At 38.1% G+C, this 17,237-nt stretch overlaps 1 protein-coding gene across 3 annotated transcripts in view; it reads right to left on the bottom strand.

Moving 5' to 3' along the window:
- The window catches only part of kcnip4 (potassium voltage-gated channel interacting protein 4), a 185,475-nt gene that overhangs the window by 149,042 nt on the left and 19,196 nt on the right, over window positions 1-17,237 (bottom strand). Inside the window, exons 1-2 of one of the 3 annotated variants that reach the window (XM_020711581.2) lie at window positions 15,132-15,844; window positions 14,336-14,488 (exon numbers count right to left, since the gene is read on the bottom strand). The exons of 1 other annotated variant lie outside the window; for it this stretch is intronic. In XM_020711581.2, coding sequence (XP_020567240.1) covers window positions 14,336-14,474 — 139 coding nt within the window. In that variant the 5' untranslated portion in view covers window positions 14,475-14,488; window positions 15,132-15,844. Of the gene's footprint in view, window positions 1-14,335; window positions 14,601-15,131; window positions 15,845-17,237 lie in introns of those variants that run through there. One more of the 3 variants, XM_020711580.2, reaches the window with a different exon arrangement.

Raw genomic sequence — 17,237 nt, forward strand, 5'->3', positions numbered from 1 at the left:
TGAAGCTGGCGCAAAAGGGTTTGTAGTTTGCAGGGACATCTGTTTCAGCTCAGCAGCAGCAGCAGCTGAAGTATTGTTGGAATATCAAGAACAATTATAGATCCTGCTTGCCAGTTCTTTGTCTAAAAGCTAAAAAACCTGGCTGCCACTACAAGATTAGCATATTTAATTATATTTGGATAAGGTTACCCATCAGTGCAGCTTACATCCATTTTCATGAAGGACAAAGGGTTGCATGAAACTCTTATTCAGTTCAGAGACCACATTTTACTTAATTTGAGAGGTGGCTTTCACTTGCAGCATGTTAATATTTTGCTCTTAGACACCCATATCCAATCAAACTTTTAGCGACTCTTCCTTTGAACCCTTTTAACACTCAGGGGCACAATGCTATTCTTACATACAAAAAGCCATTTACTGAATGACTGCCTTCAAGATGAGAAAAATAAAACAACTTAGTTGCTGCCAGGGGAATGGTCAAATTACAACCACCATGCAGTACAAATGAACATTAGCACAGTAATTACCGGGAGACCATCGTGTTTGAAATTCATCAGCAGATGGGGACTGCCAGTAAGCACTCAAAGAAGTAGAAGGAAAAATTCCATTATGTGGTGCGTCCCCGCTCTACAAAAAGAGCCAATCACCGCCTTGACTTTTAATGGACGAGAAACTATATTTTCTGAGGAATACCCATCCGTTCAGCTATAGCCTTGGTCACAACTGCCCTTACGAGTGGATATGGGCTTCCTGCAGGCAAAACATGGGCAAACCCGTCCAGGGCATGCAGGTGGCCCCCCACAAAATATCAAGGTCATAGACTGCTCGGTGGACCAGTAGAACAAAAATGTTCATGCACATTTTTTTCTAAGGATTTGCCATGAGTGACCGGTTGTAGCAAACATGGTGTAAGGATACCGTAGCTAAAAATCATGTACAAAACCCCATGCTTAGCGACACATGCCTGGTGTGAACGTATCCTTACAAATACTTTACAATACACATATCCCATGTACGACAATTGTTTGTTCATGATGTCCCTGTAGGTGACCACACGAAACGGCAAGACACACCTGGGCACTTCTTAAGATGCGCCTAATCTGTGATCCTCCACTGGCCCGGACAACCCAGAACCCCACAGTATCCATATGGTTCAACTGCCTCTGTATGAGTGAACTCAATTACGGCTCAATTTTCCTTCGGTTTTAGATTATGAACGAAAAGGTTATTTAGTCAAACAAACGGATTACTTTGCATTTCAATTCGGATTTTAAAGATCCAAACCACTTCGCACCAAAGTGTGAGAGCAAGAAGAGCATGACATCCTTCCCAAAAAGTTGCTTTTCCTGGTTCTATTATGTCTAATTCTGATCGATCTACTTACAGAAGCAATTTATCCTGATAACAACCTAGTTTATGTTCAAATGTAGGTAACCGTCAATACAAAGCAATTTTGCAATGCTAAAAAGCTCTGCGGGCCAGACGAGGGCCATCTTTTTTCCATGACCTCATTTACCTTGGTTTCTTTCCTGGAGCCCTGTTGTATTTGCTGCCCTAATTTCTATACAGCGCGTCTGCTGGCAGGCAGACACACCACTACTGTAACCCTAGAAAGAGAGGCTTTGTCCACTGGGAGCACTGAGACTACTGTTTTTTTCTTTCCCTCAAGTGAGAACAAATAGGTACGGGCCATTGAGAGTGCAGCAAATATAGAGGTTGTCCTTAATGCGTTGTTTCATGGGTGAGAAATTCCCTTCCCTGTTGAAAGTGAAGGAGTGAAAAAAAATCTTCCGTAGAGTTTAAAGAGTCTCCAGCGGACTGTTAGAAAACCAGCACTTTCCCATCATAAAAATGACAAAGGGTTTAGTCTGACTAGGACTTTAATTGTAACAGCCATTACAGTTAGATTCACTGAAAACCTAATTTTAATAAATTAACAAAAGATCCAAAACACAACACCAGCAATGGGTGGGGCCACAAGCTCTCTGCTCTGCGACAGGAAGGGGGGTCGGGGATGCTCCACGCCAACAGTACCAAATATAGAGGCGAATTTCTAATGAACTGCTGCCGCTCTGCAGAAGCTATAACCTAGAAAATGATATGATTTTGGCTAAAACGGCCATAGTCATAATTAAAAGACCACTGGGAACGCTTTTAAGATAGATCAAAAGATGATCGGATGGAAGCTTCTTTAATATTTCTACAAAAAAAAAGGAACTGCATACTGTTCATAGTGGAGAGGAATAAAGACAGCACATCCATTAAAATAAAGGACTCTCAAAAGGTTACAAAACCATTTTCATGTGTACAAAGAGCAATAAATCATCTTTTTACAAGTGAAAAAAACTGCCATTCACAGGGAAAAATTATTCTTCGTTCCACTGAAAGTAGCACTCAAATACAGGGGTGCATACCTGGGCTAAAATGTGATCACACAAAGCCAAATGTAAGAACTTCTGTTCATGTTAGCTTAGATTTATAAACTGCATTCACTTTGATTTGGCACTTTATACAGCAAAACTTGTAGTAGACAAATGTAAAACCAGATTTATGATAGTGGCTCAGTGGTCTTGTGGTAGAGTGTCTGCCCTGAGATTGGAAGGGTGCAAGTCCAAATCCAGGCCAAGTCACCAGAGGTTCTAAAAATGGGACCCAATGCCTCCCTTCTTGACTTTCAGCATTATGGGGTTGAATTTTGGTCTTATACCACCATATGGTTCCTGAGCATGGTTGTGTCTGCAGCTCACCCCTCCCCCAAGGGATGCTGGGACTTTTTTCACAAACCTATAGTGCGTGACACCTAATGGAACTTTAACTTTTCAAGTTATTTTAAATTAGTTTTTTGCTCCACTTTGTTGCATATAATTCACATCTTTCTGGAATTGCAACAAATGGCAAACAATTTACACAAACAAAACAATCCAAACAAAGAAATTGAGTGTGTAAATGCTTCTACTGTATTGTAGCATTTCAAAAGAAAAAAAGTTGTAGTCACACAGTTCTACTAATTAGAATAGAATTTGACCATCGTAAAATACTGATATTTTACTATATCAGTATCAAGTGCAACCAACTTAAAAAAAAAAAAGCAAAACTGTGGCCACCTTTTAATGATTTGAACATTTACTGTCTGCGTTACAGAAAGCAGAGATCTTACAAAAGGCTGCTCTTCCATCTCAAGATGATTACAGGACCAGTTCAATCGCCCACAAGTGAAACATTTACAAGACAATCACCATTCTTCCCGTGCGAGAACGTCCAAGCAAGTTCAAGCCAAGGTCAGTACATAAACATTCATCCAGTTTTTATTAAGTCTGTCTGTATGAACCAGACCATCCATTTCTATGAGGTTTCAAGTGGAGCCAACCCCCCCCCCTCCTCAGTGATTCTGTTTTTGTTTCTCATATTCCTGCATATTTGCACAGATTTAACACACAGTCTACTTCGAATTGAAGTCAATTTAACCTTTCTTGTTTCCGTGCCAATAGGTTTAATCAATTTTGTTTTTCTGCAGCTGAATGGTTCCACAAAGCCACATTTTTACAGCTTTTTTGCACAGCTCTGGTACTTTCAGCCTGCTTTTCTTACTCCGCTTCTTGTCTTTTTGACATTTTTATTTCTTGCCGCGATGGTGAACAAGAATGAGAACTTGCTTCCACTTCTGCACACTGAACTCGGCTTAGTGATCTCACAGGTTCAACTGCAGGGTACTGGTAGATGAAAGCACTTCAAACGGGCAAATGAGGATTGTATGTAAACAACAAAAGCATTGAAATCCCACAGAGCAGAAATCATTCTAAAAGTCTCCCTGAATGGGATTCATAGTTTTCAAAACTATTGGCTTCAATTGCATATTATAATACGGGATTTGGTCTCAGTGTGCAAAAACTCTTAAAAATAAAAATCTGATGCTCAGAATGATTTAGAGCTGTATTGAAAAAGGCATAATTCTAATAAAGTTTAAAACAGGGGTCACCAACCCTGTGCCCGCGGGCGCCAGTGCGCCCGCGAGCACCCCTTGTGGCGCCCGCAGGGAATGCACCCAAAAAAAATCTTTTTTTTTTTTATTGAAGCAAATATTCAACAAACAACCACGGCATGTCTGTCAATGACAACAATATCAATTCTGAGATAAAGGTAGACAAAGAAAACCCAAATATGTAAACAAATATAACTTAAAAAATAATCACTAAAAGTAAGGGTCTATTACAAAAGTTTAAATAGATCAAATAAATTACACAATTTCTGGACATTCTTATGATTCATGTAATGTAAAGATTTTGAGAATAGGTTGAGGTGGTTGAGTAATCCATTAATGTGAGGATTAATATTCCTGTTTGTTTTTATTTACATTTATGTTTAAAAAGTTAAAATTAAGTTAAAGTTCTAAAGGTTTAAAAGTTTAGCTTTAGTGTGTTCAATAAATATTTATCTTGTTCGGCTGCAACCTAAAGTCTGTTTTGAAATTAGGCTCCCTCTGCAACTGAGTTTGACCCCCCCCCCTGTAATTCGAGTCTAGAAAATTCATGCATGTCTTTGTGTGTAAAATGAGCAAATAAAAATAGGGCACACAAAAGGAAGTCCTCAAGTTGTGTTGTTTTTTTTTTTTTGGGGGGGGGGGGGGGGGGGGGCTAGGAGGTTTTTAGTGGCGCCCTTCATACCACTTGGTGCCCATGAAATAGCCCTCGGTCTCAAAAAGGTTGGTGAACCCTGGTTTAAAAGATTGCCAACCTAAATAAGACTATTTGATTAAAAGATAATTTATGCATCTAATGCAACTAAAAAAATGAATAAAAAAAGAAACTTTAATGGCTTTAACTGATGATTTAATGGTAAACAACAAATGAACACTTAAATAAAAGTGTCAGGTTTCCACTTTTACAACAGGTGTCTATTATCTTTATGTAAGCCCACAAACAGCTGCAGATTAATGTATTGTAACTTCATAACAACCTGTGCATTTATCCTTCATATCAAGATAAATTTCCCTTCTAATGGGAGACAAACCAACAATTCATTGTAAACAGAAAAAAAATCCACCCACAATATTTAAGACTTTCATGAAATGTGCAGTAATGTTGCAAGACTAACACCTCTAAGACTGAATTTACCAAGTTCTCCAACACATGTCCCAATTCATTTTAAAGACCAGTGGCACATTTGACACATTTGTTTGGTGTGACTTCTGGACATTCGTTCATGCAGAATGTTTACTCAATGGGAGACCATTCCTCCGAAATCTCAGTCCATTTAAACTGCGGTCAGTACAAGAATTAAGACATGTTTTCTTTTTTGAGCATTACACAAGGTGAGAGTGCTCTGATCAACCAGGCATGACTGGGATCATGTCAACAAAGTTTTTTTTGTATAATAACTTTAGGAGTGTTTCATGAGCTATTTTCATTGCGCAACACTCATGGACCCAAAGGTTTTTTCCCCAAAGGATTTTGAAATATCAAGGGTGTTCTCCATTTCTAAATCCTGTTCTCTTCATGTCCCACAATAACTTCATGTCTGCTTCATTCTTAGGGTTTTCAACAACTGTAAGAGTCCAAATCTTCCCTTAGCGTCTGAACTTTGAGCTGTGGAAAAGGGTTAATGACTCTGACTCTTTTTGGAAGGAGCAGCCAGTGAATTGACCACAACCTCTTGTTTGTGGTGTTTGTATGTCAGATGTGAAGCCTTCTCCATCACAAGTCAACAAGAGGAAAACATTTCAACAAATAGAAAATAAAGTCACAACAAAGCCCTGCGAAATCTAATGTATGAACTGAGTTTTGTGGATTTGTTTTATTAATAGTATTAAAACTACTCGAAATAGGGCTTTTATTTTCTTAAAATGACTATTAAATCCATAACAAAATTTGGATCATGTTGACAACGGATTGTGATAAAAATGGAACAAAATCGTGAAATTGTGCATAAAAATCAAAGCAAAAAGTGGACACACTTGCTTAAAAAGCAAACATCTCAACTAATGGGTTTAATTAAGAGCTGGTAGGGGTTATAACTAGGCTAAAGCTTTGTCCAACAGAAACTGTTATTTTTTTTATTTTTTATTTTTTTATTTATTTTTTATTTTATTTAGAAAAATATTTTAGAAACTGTTATTTGATACCAGTCACATCTCACTCATCCTCACCCTCAAACCAGTCTGCAATAGACGCTGGTTTCTCATACTTAAATATTAAATGCATCAAACTTTTTCAGGCACCCTCTCAGGGAGGAATATGGGTGAGCATCCAGACTCTCATCCTGGACAATAATCCCTGTCCACTGATTGGCTACCGCCGACATAAACCAGTAAGAATAATTAGACCGTGACAGGAACAGGTGTGTTAAAGCATGATATACAAGAAAGTCATTCCTGCCCTGCAGCAGCCATAAGCTGAGGAGATTTTTTTTTCTGTCCTTGTTACCAATCAAGAAGACCTATTTATAGAGGAGCCAAGCTGCTGCTGGAATGCAAGAACCTGACTTAAGTAGGTTACCGGAAAGTAACTTGTTTTAACAAAAGACAATATAGAAGAAAAAAAGTGTGTCTGACTGAGTTAAGGGGCGGGTGATGCAAAAACAGTTCATGACTGATGACCGTGACCTCCCTTGAAGTCTGGTGTCTTGCAGTCTGTTGAGTACATGCAAAATAAATTTAGCATTTTGAGAGATCATCCTGTTCAATATTATTATTTTGTTTGCTTTTGATCTTTAGAATTTTTGTTGAAACTGATTTTCCTTGCCCTTTAGTTGTTTTTGTTTTTTCATCTTTTGGGGTTTGAGTTTTATGGGATAAAGTTTCCCTGAAGCTCTAAAAAAATAAAAAAGATGTCTCATTGGGAACTTTTACCATTTTAAAGTGCACGAAATGTTTTTATGTTTTCTACAGAGGAACCATCTCAACATACTTTGTGTGTTTGGTGTTCGTTCTGCTTTGGATTTGTTTTTGTAAGACTGCACCTTCAAATAAACAGTTTTCAATGTTCAAACAAGATTACAATATAATACCTTTTTCATACACAGTTTTTACATAGCAGGAAGCTCAATGGGCTGCATTCCAAATTATGTCATTTTCAATTTTTCACATCATCAATAATATGTCGAGTAATAAGAAGAAGCCAGATATGAAAAAATTGCCATGGTGTTCACACTGGACAAGAAGGGAGGGGCTTCCTCTTTTTCTGCTGTTTACTAGCGCATGTCTGCCTCTTACGGCAGAACTGGCATTAGCAGTGGTTAAAAAGCTAATTTATTTTCTTTAGCTATTAAACTTAAACGTGTATTACCGGTTCTAATATTGAAGAAAACATTGAATGCCTACCATCTCCCGTTAAAACACTATGAACAAAATATGCATCTTGAGACAAAATACTGTTTAATAAATACATGTTCATTAAACTTTGAGATGACATTTTGAAACTAAAGAAATTGTCCAAAACATCTGGAGTAATTCAAAAGACAAATCAGCATATCAATTAAACGAACTCATCATCATTATGAGTAACAAGCTATTACATTGCGCTGAAATGTATTCTTTTTTTTTTTCTTTTTATTAGATGGTTGAATCACCGCCTGGACTTTGAATGATGTGCTCGGGGTCTGGCATGACCTGAATGATTAACTTGAGCAAGTCTGTGGAAACACACCTGCATGTGGGAGCAAATGAATCTTTTATGATGTGTACAGCGAGCTCTTCGTATAGCTACACAAAAAAGACCCGTATTGATTACAGCTTAGACCAGTGAGCTGCGCTACAATGAGACAACTGGTATCTGGGTTAGCTGGATAAAGTTTAAGAGTAATTGTCCACCAGCCAGATCCTTTAAAGTGTTTAAACAAACAGCGCAACTTGCTGAGATTGGACATTCTCCCACTAATCTCTGGCTGTCAGATTCCAAATCCCCGTTTATCAACAAAGAGATGCAGGTTAGGGAGAAGAAAGGCAGGCTCACTGTTGTGTGACATAATGGAAAGTGTGGTTTTTTTTTCCAACCATGTGTATTTGATCTGGGTGACATTTAAGCCAAACACATTAACCACACGTACACAATACACATTTAAAATTGTATGTTCTACTAAAACATTACAGAGCATATCTTTTTACTCAAACCACACCAATTGATGAGGATAACAGCAGCATTGTCTGCAAAAAAAACAGGCTAGCTTGTCTGAAATTACCATATTTGTGGGGGTAAAAGTCACCGTTTTTTTTCTATAGTTTTGCTGGAGGTCTGACTTAAGCTACATACATATCATACTGGCGTTCAATCGACAGCTTCCAATGAATAGTCTATGCTTATGCATTCAAAACTCTATTCAATTTAAATGTTCAATTTTTTAAAGTCAGTTTTTGAGATCTATGTACAAACCAGGCATTCACTGAACGCACAAGGAAAGTTCAACCAGTGGAACTTTTGGCTGTTTGAATCCCAAACACCTGCAATCGGACCAACAAGGGAGTCGAAATTAATAGTGGCGTATAAGAAGAGTCCTTTTCAAAACAAGGAAGCATCAACTGGTAGAAAAGTAAGAAAAGGCTGGATATATATGACACCAAGTCTTTCATTTATTGGAATTGAGTTGTCAAAGAAAAACTTGGAACAAAATTTGCACCACTTGACATTTTGCACCAAGCCTTTTCCAACTGTAGGTGGCAGACATGCATTAGTAAAAAGAAAAAGCCCCCCCCCACAGCACCCTCCTTGTCTGGTGTAAATATTGTATGCTAAAGTCGAACAGCATATAGTGTGTTCTTGAAAGCACAACAAATGCCCATGGGAATGAATCTTTCCCCGCAGGCTAGGCGGAGTTGTTTCATAGTGACACAGAGGACTTCAACAGATTTAGATGTTTTATAAGGTTTAGTTGACCTGTTGGCATGTTCTTTATGGCAATCTGAATAATTGTTCATATGTTGTGCTAACATACTAGATGCCTCCAATGATTCATGAAGCTAAATAAGCATTGATGTGTTACGGTAGCGAAGCGTATAGATGTTCCGTCTATTACTGTTATCTAATCCGTTATTATAATTTATCTTTTAAGGTAAATGTCTGTTTTTGGTCCAGTATTTTGTTACATTTCTCCCAAAAGTGAAACTTATTCTCCAGTGTGACGTGAATATGAGCTTTTCCTCTTTTATTATGCATTGTTTGGATGCTGCGACATACTCCAGAGTGATTTATAGTCTGAAAAATAAGTCACATAGACAATGTATGCATAACTACATTGTTTTAAGGTGCATTTTAAATCATATTTTTAAAGGACTTAAGTCAATTTGTGGCGATTTATTGCCATCAACCAAGCATTTTTCTTTGACTCTTCACAGCAGAAGTTTGCCTTCCAACTACTGTCAAATGAAAATCAGGTTCTTGCATTTCTTTTTAGTCCCCCAAACATTTTGGCATCTAGATTCAACAAATGACAGAGGGACATGTCTGCCAGCCAGCAGTCCCTCTGCGATTTGGCTTTTTCCTCTTTGTGAGACTTCACGCTGCCCCATTTTCCTGTCTAATCCATCATTTGCTTTTCCCATTTCCTGCTTGTTTCTACAGAGGCTTGCACTCTTGACCAAGTGGGAAAAATAGATTGAAATGGAAAGTGAATTTCTTCACCTCTAGTCGGCGTTTGGCTTTAATCTACACACTTGCTTTGGGAATTTTCCTCAAGCTAATTTTCTTTTTATGTAGGTACAAACGACTACAGTATATCTATCAAGGACATACTCTTAATTATCTAACAAAGGTTAGAGTTTTTTGTTTATAAATAAACGTTAGGGTTAAAGAGGCTTTTAAATAGCCCTTCTCAAAGTGGTATGAAGCAGTAAGGCGATTTTAAAGGTAGAGAAAATTACTATTTTAACTGGAATTGGTGCAGAGAAATTAAGGGTTTAAGATGCAACAATAATAACAACAATAAAGAAGTGGTATTCTTTCCATACTTTGAGTGTTTGTGTGATAATTACAATAAAAATACCTTCTTTCTGAGCTACACAAAGTAGGACAAGACCCTGAGTAGCAGTTTGAAGGTGAAAACATTCTGCTGTTTGCGGCTCTTAGTGCAGAATGTTTGTGGAAACATCTCTAAAGCTGGGGAGAAGCAAGCAAACACATGGATAGATCTGTGCAGTGCCAGCCATCTAGTGATCAAGATTCAAGAGGGAAATATATAAAACTGAATTTAAAGTTGCAAAATCGAGACAACTAGTCAAACAGATGCGAACAGAAAATATGCAACAGCTGCAGAGCTCTTTTACAGTTTTACCTGCTCGATCATGGAGGTCAAAAATCCCATATTTGTATGTACCTGCTCAAATACCAAACGCCAAAACAGAAAGAGGAGAACTGCGTCGATACAACAGCGAGTACATTTGGAGCCACTAGATCTGTGCTGCAGTGCAGAGATTCAGAGAATTTATGAGTGTATCACTATCTGAGAGAAGAAAGACATGAAATGTGTTTGAAAAACGTCTTTTCCAGCAAGGCTGGCATTTTAAATTGTATTGGAATAGTTCTGGATCACAGCGTATTCATACTTCTCTTTTTTTAAATAGGTAAATAAAGAAGATACTATCAAAAGGGCGTATTTGGTTATTTTGACAGTAATCCCTCCATTTTGCTCTTTTTTTCCTTCTTTTTCACATTATACTGTAGTTTATTTGTAACATATACCATCTATAATGTCATTATTTAATCTATACAGTGACTGTTTTCTCTGCAATAAAATGTGGATGCAGTAAACCATACATCACTTTGGTTATTAGGTTAGTCTGAGACTTGCTGCCCTCTTCTGGCGGTTATTTGAAGGTACAGCTAAGGATTTGTATACAATTTTCTAAGAAATGCATCCACCCACTGTAATATTTTAATAACCCATGTCAAAAAGTAAGACAAAAACAAACAAAAAATGCACTTTACTGTCCCAGTATGACACTTGCAGGCGAGTTTGGCTTCACTGCTTCACTGCCACTTTCTATTTCCAAGTATTTTCTTTTTATTTCCTCACATTGTTCTAGCAAAATTGGATGTTTGGTTATCTTGCTGCAGAATAAAGCCACTGACCAATAGGCACACAATAGGCACATTTTACTGCATGGAGCTACAGGATGCTGCAGGTTTTCTCCCCACTATGCAAGTTCAAACAAAAGAAACAAAAACAGTGTTTTCTCCCTTTATCATTAAAATGGTCTTTTTCTGACATTTTAAAATTACAATTCTTGTTGTCAAATTTTTTTAACCCCCCGCACAATTAAACCTATTTATTAGTCTTCAGACAACATTTTGAAATAAAAGAATCAGATGTGTACATGTTAAAGGACCCCACTCCAATAGAAAATGTGGTTTTAGTGTTTTTAACAAATTCTTGCGGCATTTCATTGATGATGGTGGACATATATAAATAAAATCAAGCTTAAAATGCAATTCTGAGAATTTCTCTGTTCAAGTTGTTAATAGGGAGCAGACAAGAAACTTGTCCGTTTGAAAAATGATTAATGATATAGAAAATGTGCTGGACTCCATTCTTCTGGATCCATTTGTGGACCATTAGATCCACGTTTGTCTTTGTTTTCCTCGTCTGAGCTGGCATCTGGCTCAGAACTGTACGGCTGGATACCTCTGATATTGCTCGCCCTTTTTGCTGAACTGCTAATGTTAAGTTGGCGCTATAAGCTAGTGGGGAAGCATGTAAACAGAGTTCTCAATTATGGGGGACAGGAAAGGTGGGGTGGGGTTGCACCATTCCAACAGTCCCGCCAACAACTCAGAAGTTTAATTTCTAATGAAGTACTGCCGAGACTGTCCTAGAAAATGATACAGCTTTTTTTGGTTTTGACAAGAAAAAAAAAATCAGAATCAGAATTAGCTTTATTGGCCAAGTACAGTGCAAGTACAAGGAATTTGGCTTCGGTGTCTTGTGCTTTCGTGCAAACTAGCAAGATATGAAAAAGTGTAAAGGAGTAAGACAAGAGAGGATAAATAATAAAAAGAAAGTACTATGAGGTAGATGTAGGAATATTTAAACATAACTAAATATAAATGCAACAGTAGTTCTGGTGTGACAGTTTCTGTGGTTTTGTTCCGTGTTCTTCAGTGGTCTGCAGTTAGGAGTGACAGCTCGGGGGAGGAAGATGTCCTCGTGGCGTGTGGTTTTGGTGCCCATAGTCCTCAAATGGCATGGTCATGATTAAAAAGACCACTGGGAACCCTTTTACAATAGATCAAAAGATGATCGGAGTGGGTCTTTTAATAAGCTATAAAAAAAAACTTACTTTTTTGAAATATTAACCCAAAATCCACAATTTAAATATTTTCATAGATCAAATCCAAGAAAATCCATGTGTACTGCAGTTATTTTTTGTTTCTTTTAACGGTAAGTCATCCTAAAATGTGTCACAGTGGGAGGAAACCATGTCTCATCGGAACAAAAATAAAGTTGAAGACGTTCTCTCTTTTGAGCACGCTCGTTTCCAGGGACAGATCCTGAGGGCGCCACTGCCACCTGGCACGCTTCTTTTGGAAAAATCTTTATGCTGAGAGGCTATATTGGGCAACTGAGAGGGATGATATATTTATGTTGAACGTATGCAAAAATGTATGTCTGTGCTGACTAGAGTCTTTTAAAAAAAAAGATAACAGCTAATATATTTATTTAAAGGCCTTTGTAAATATATATATATTAAAAAAATAACCTTATGCCAGAATGTTTTTACTAAAAACAAATAAGAACAGTTCAATGGCTGACAACAGCACCTGGACCTGCTGCATCTCCACAGCTCCAGCTGTGGCTGTCAGCCCAAATGCTAGAGGTAGGGTGGATTCACATGACTACGATGCAGGTGTACGCACACACTGAAGCATACAGAAAGGAGGGTATTCACAGCCAAGCAAACAGCAACACGAGAGCATGTGACCTAGAAGCTGCACCTGCACTGATGACACATGTGCAATTAGTGGAACACGAAAGTTGCAGAAAACGAAGGTGAATATTCATGTCGCATCTCTTTTTCAGACAACCATTTATTATTACTCGTTCATTGGGGCGATAAAAAAATCTTTAGTGCAAGTTACTCTAAAAATCTATACTATAAGACCCTTGTCTGTTTAACTGCATTCTACATCAGGGTACAGCCCATTTACTGCACATCATAAAAATTGACAGGCCACACTACAATGGTGGAACACAGATCAAATTCATAAACCTGGAGGTTTCATTGGAATGCTTCCCCTGACTTTTTTTTAAAGACTGTGTAAATGTGGGCTCTAAATAGAAACACTAAAATAAATGAGAGGAAGTGCACTGTTAAAAAATATCCATAATTCAACACTAGAATGCTGAGTATCAATTGCAAAAGCGGTCACAGTGGTGTTTTAATTATGATGGTGCTGTTTTTAGTCAGAAGGTAAAAACTTGTGTTGTTTTTTAGGGCAGTTTCTGCAGAGCAGCAGTAGTTTATTAGAAATTTGCTTCAGTTGTGGACGGACTGTTGGCATAGGGAAATCATCCCACCTTACCCTCCTAGTTGCTGAGAGCTCTCCGTTTACACTCTCTCCAGCGACCTTACAGTCCCTCACACTCCCGACCTAACATTACTGGTGCCAATAAAAAAATGGCGAGCAGTATCAGAGCTATCCAGCCGTACAGTTTTGATCCAGATTCCAGCGCAGACGTCTAAAATTGGATGCATCAGAATGAAACAGATCAGGGAGCTTGTGACCCGGCCGCCCAGCATGATTTCTATGTAACAAATACAATCCTTTTCTAACTGAATCTTTTTGGTCTGCTCCAGATTTCCAATTCAAATAAAGAAATACAATTTTAAGTGGGTCATTGAGGTCAGGAAAATAAAGCTCAAGGACGTCAGTGATAGTGCATTTGTGATAAATGAAAAGCTTAAGGTGTAAAAAAAATATTTTTTTAACCGGTATTTCAAAATGAGCAACATTTAAAAAATAAAACGGCACACAAAACTCTTGAGTTTCACACCAGCATGAACACTTTTGCAGTAGAAAGGGATGAATTGATGCTTTTTGCAGAGATTAACAAAGGCAGTTTTTTTTTTTACTTTTTATTTGAAAGGGAATACCGTATTTTTAGTCACTGCACATGTTGAATATGGGAAGGAATCAACACTTACTGAAGTTTCTGATGGAGTCTAGACTTATCCAATGCTACAAAGTTTTGGACATCTTGAATGCAAATTCAGTTTCGGAACATTTGTTTTTATTTTAAGTTTGAGTTAAAAAAGGTTGTGTTTTTTTTTCTTAAAGTTGAAAATAAATGTTCAATTTGTGAATTAGTCATTTATTCACCGAACTTAAAGACTGCCAATGGTCTATTGTACCTTTGGGGCTTGGGGAGGCCCAGGTGATGATGCGTCGCACCAAGCAGCAGTTGAGAAGGACCTTCCTGGAGAAGCCATGGTCTTTGCGAATGTGCTGCAAGTTGTTTTTCCACTGGGGCCCCTTGCTTGGTGTACACATGGCTTGAAGCTTTGCTAGTTTAAAACAATAAGTAGCACTTCAGAAGGGGCCCGTAAAAGGCCCATTCCAAAAACAAAGCTATGACGGCTGAGCAAACATGATTTGATGATCGTTTGGCTCAGATTTCTTTTTTTTTGTGCTAAAAGGGAAAGGATTCAAACACAGAAGCTGCTATAGTAGAAGCAATAAGCAACTGGATTGAGGATTAAACCTCAGAACATGTGATCATTCGATTTATTTCAGTTCTGCTCAGACATCCTGTCAAAAACAATCGATTAGACCTAATAAACCAAAAATGTTTCCATTCAAGTGTGCTGCTTTTTATTGTCTGCAAAAGTAAGAACAATGTTTTAATCCCAAATAAGTCCAGAAAATGATTCCCCGCCCAAGACATGTATACTACAGAGAGTAATATCAAAGAGTTTTGAATCTGACCTCCTTCCCCAATCAAGACTATGATTGCAGCACCACTGAATGTCCCATTTTCACAGTCAGAAGTTTCCAACGTGGACACCTTTCAGACCGTTCTCCTGCTCTGACTACAGAGCGTCAGGTCTGCTCTCCAACGTTACAAAATGCACAGCTTTCAATGCACAGATGTTGAAAAGCAAAGCAGAATCCAGCTGGTACAAACTGTACCTGAGTGCATCATCTTACCTTGAAGCTAAAATACGAAGTAGATCTCGCTGCTGCCTCAGCCTGCAAGTGATCCTCAGGTTTCACACAAGCACTTTCCCTTTCCTGAGCTCAAGAGTGTAAAGGGGGAAGAAGAAGGAGGAGGAGGAGGAAGAGAGTGAGGTCTGCTCGGTGAAGCAGAGCAAGTGAATGAATCAGAGGCGGAGAGAAAGAGACTCCACTAGAAGACTAGGTCCCTGGTTCAGGTTACAGAGCCTGTGTGTTTGTCTCATTCAGGCATCAGATGTGTTTGTGACTGCAGTCATGTCAGGCCTCTGGATCATCCCCACGTCTTCTAGCAGAGACTCTCAAACAGACCGGCGCTTTAAAGTCCCATCCGTTCTATTCATTGGGATGTGCAGAGCATCTAATGGTGATGGAAAACCGTCAAGCTGGAGGAAGGTGCTGGATGTCATGACACATTAAGAATTTTGCTGAGTCCAGTATGGGATCGAAATTGACTGAATAGAGTTTTTTTTTTTTTTAATTGTGGGGTAAAAAAGACAAAAACAGACAAACAATGCAGGCTTTTCATCAGTCAGAGATGCTAAAGTGGCATTCTGTAGACATTGTGTGTTACTGCAGCCAACACTGCTGCACCAAAGATGCGTCCTCTCACAGTGTGAGAAACAAATGGCCTCTTGAAAGCATTTGTAGAAACTAAAGTTGATCACATTTCCATTCAGTGCAAAGACAAAAAGAAATAAAATAAGAAACCTTTCTGGCAAAAAAAGAAGAAAAAAAACTGTTGTTCCCAATTTAAATGACTCCTTTGTACCTAGATGGTTTCTGTGTTACATAATTACAGAAGCAATAGAGGAAATATGAATTAATAAAAACCCACTCTGATGAAAATCTTGTTTTTGGTGATTTTAACATGTTCTTGTGGCATTCCCCTAATGGAGGACATGTATAAATAAAATAAAGCTTAAAATTGCATTTCTGGGTATTTATTTATTCAAATGGCTGGGATCGTCATTTTTGTTGTGCAGGTACCGGTAATGTTAAGTTGGGGGTGGGAGGGGCTGTAGGCTGGCAGGAGAGCATAAAAAAACAGATGAGTGACAGTTAGGGGGGGTGGGGTTGCTCTGCACCAACTCCCGCAGCTTTGCATAAACTGTGTTCTAGAAAGCACCACTGGTTTTTTGATTTTGGCTAAAAACTGTGTAATTTTAATTAAAAGATCACTTGGAACAATTTGAAAATAGAGCAAAAGATAATCGGAGTGGGACTTTTGGAAGTATGTGAACACAAGATCAAATGTAAAGTATTCACTCATTTAATAACTTTAGGAAAAATAAATGAATGAGGGCAAGTCATGAGAAAGTAGAAGGTAACATTGAAATGAGGAAAATTGCTGCCATTCTTCTTGACAGTAGTTCATTATCAAGTCAGAGGAAAAAAACATGTTGCAACATTATAATGCTACTGTAATAATAAAGTAGTATAAATAAAATAAAATACATAAATAACCCCCCATATTTTAACTTTTCTATTGTGCTTGTTTTTTTTAATTACTGTATCATCAGCTCTCATCTCATTGTAGATGGATGCTCCCCCTGCCTTCCCTGCAATAGCTTTACAACACTGTTGTAATTATTGGGTGTGAGAGTTTTTGTCAGCATCCAGTGCAGTCCCTATATTGATGATTCAACAGGCATAAAGTTATTTGCCTGGACTAGATGAGCTAAAGCTTCCATTTTAGCACACATTACATGCCGCACCATGATAAATGATTATACAGGGAGGGACACCACATTGCTGAATCTAATTGCTTCCAGTGAGAGGATCAAGACATATTATGTACCTTAGGATTAAAGAAAAAAGAAAAAAAGGGGGGAGGGGGCCAAATAAGGGAATATGGGATAAAGTCAGGCTTCCTGCACAGTTGTAATTAAAGCAGATAAACAGATAGGTATCTCTGTAACTGCATGTAGGGTAATGAATGCATGCATGGACTTACAGTCAATTGTGTACAAAGAGAACAGTGGAGTCGTGAGGGAGAAGCCTCGACAGCTTCGTCCACGCTACTAAATCATTTATACTCAAGAAGCTATTGATATTCTGGTGAACTGCTCACTGACACTT

The sequence above is a fragment of the Oryzias latipes genome, chromosome 18 (assembly GCF_002234675.1).
Source record: "Oryzias latipes chromosome 18, ASM223467v1".
NCBI lineage: Eukaryota > Metazoa > Chordata > Actinopteri > Beloniformes > Adrianichthyidae > Oryzias > Oryzias latipes.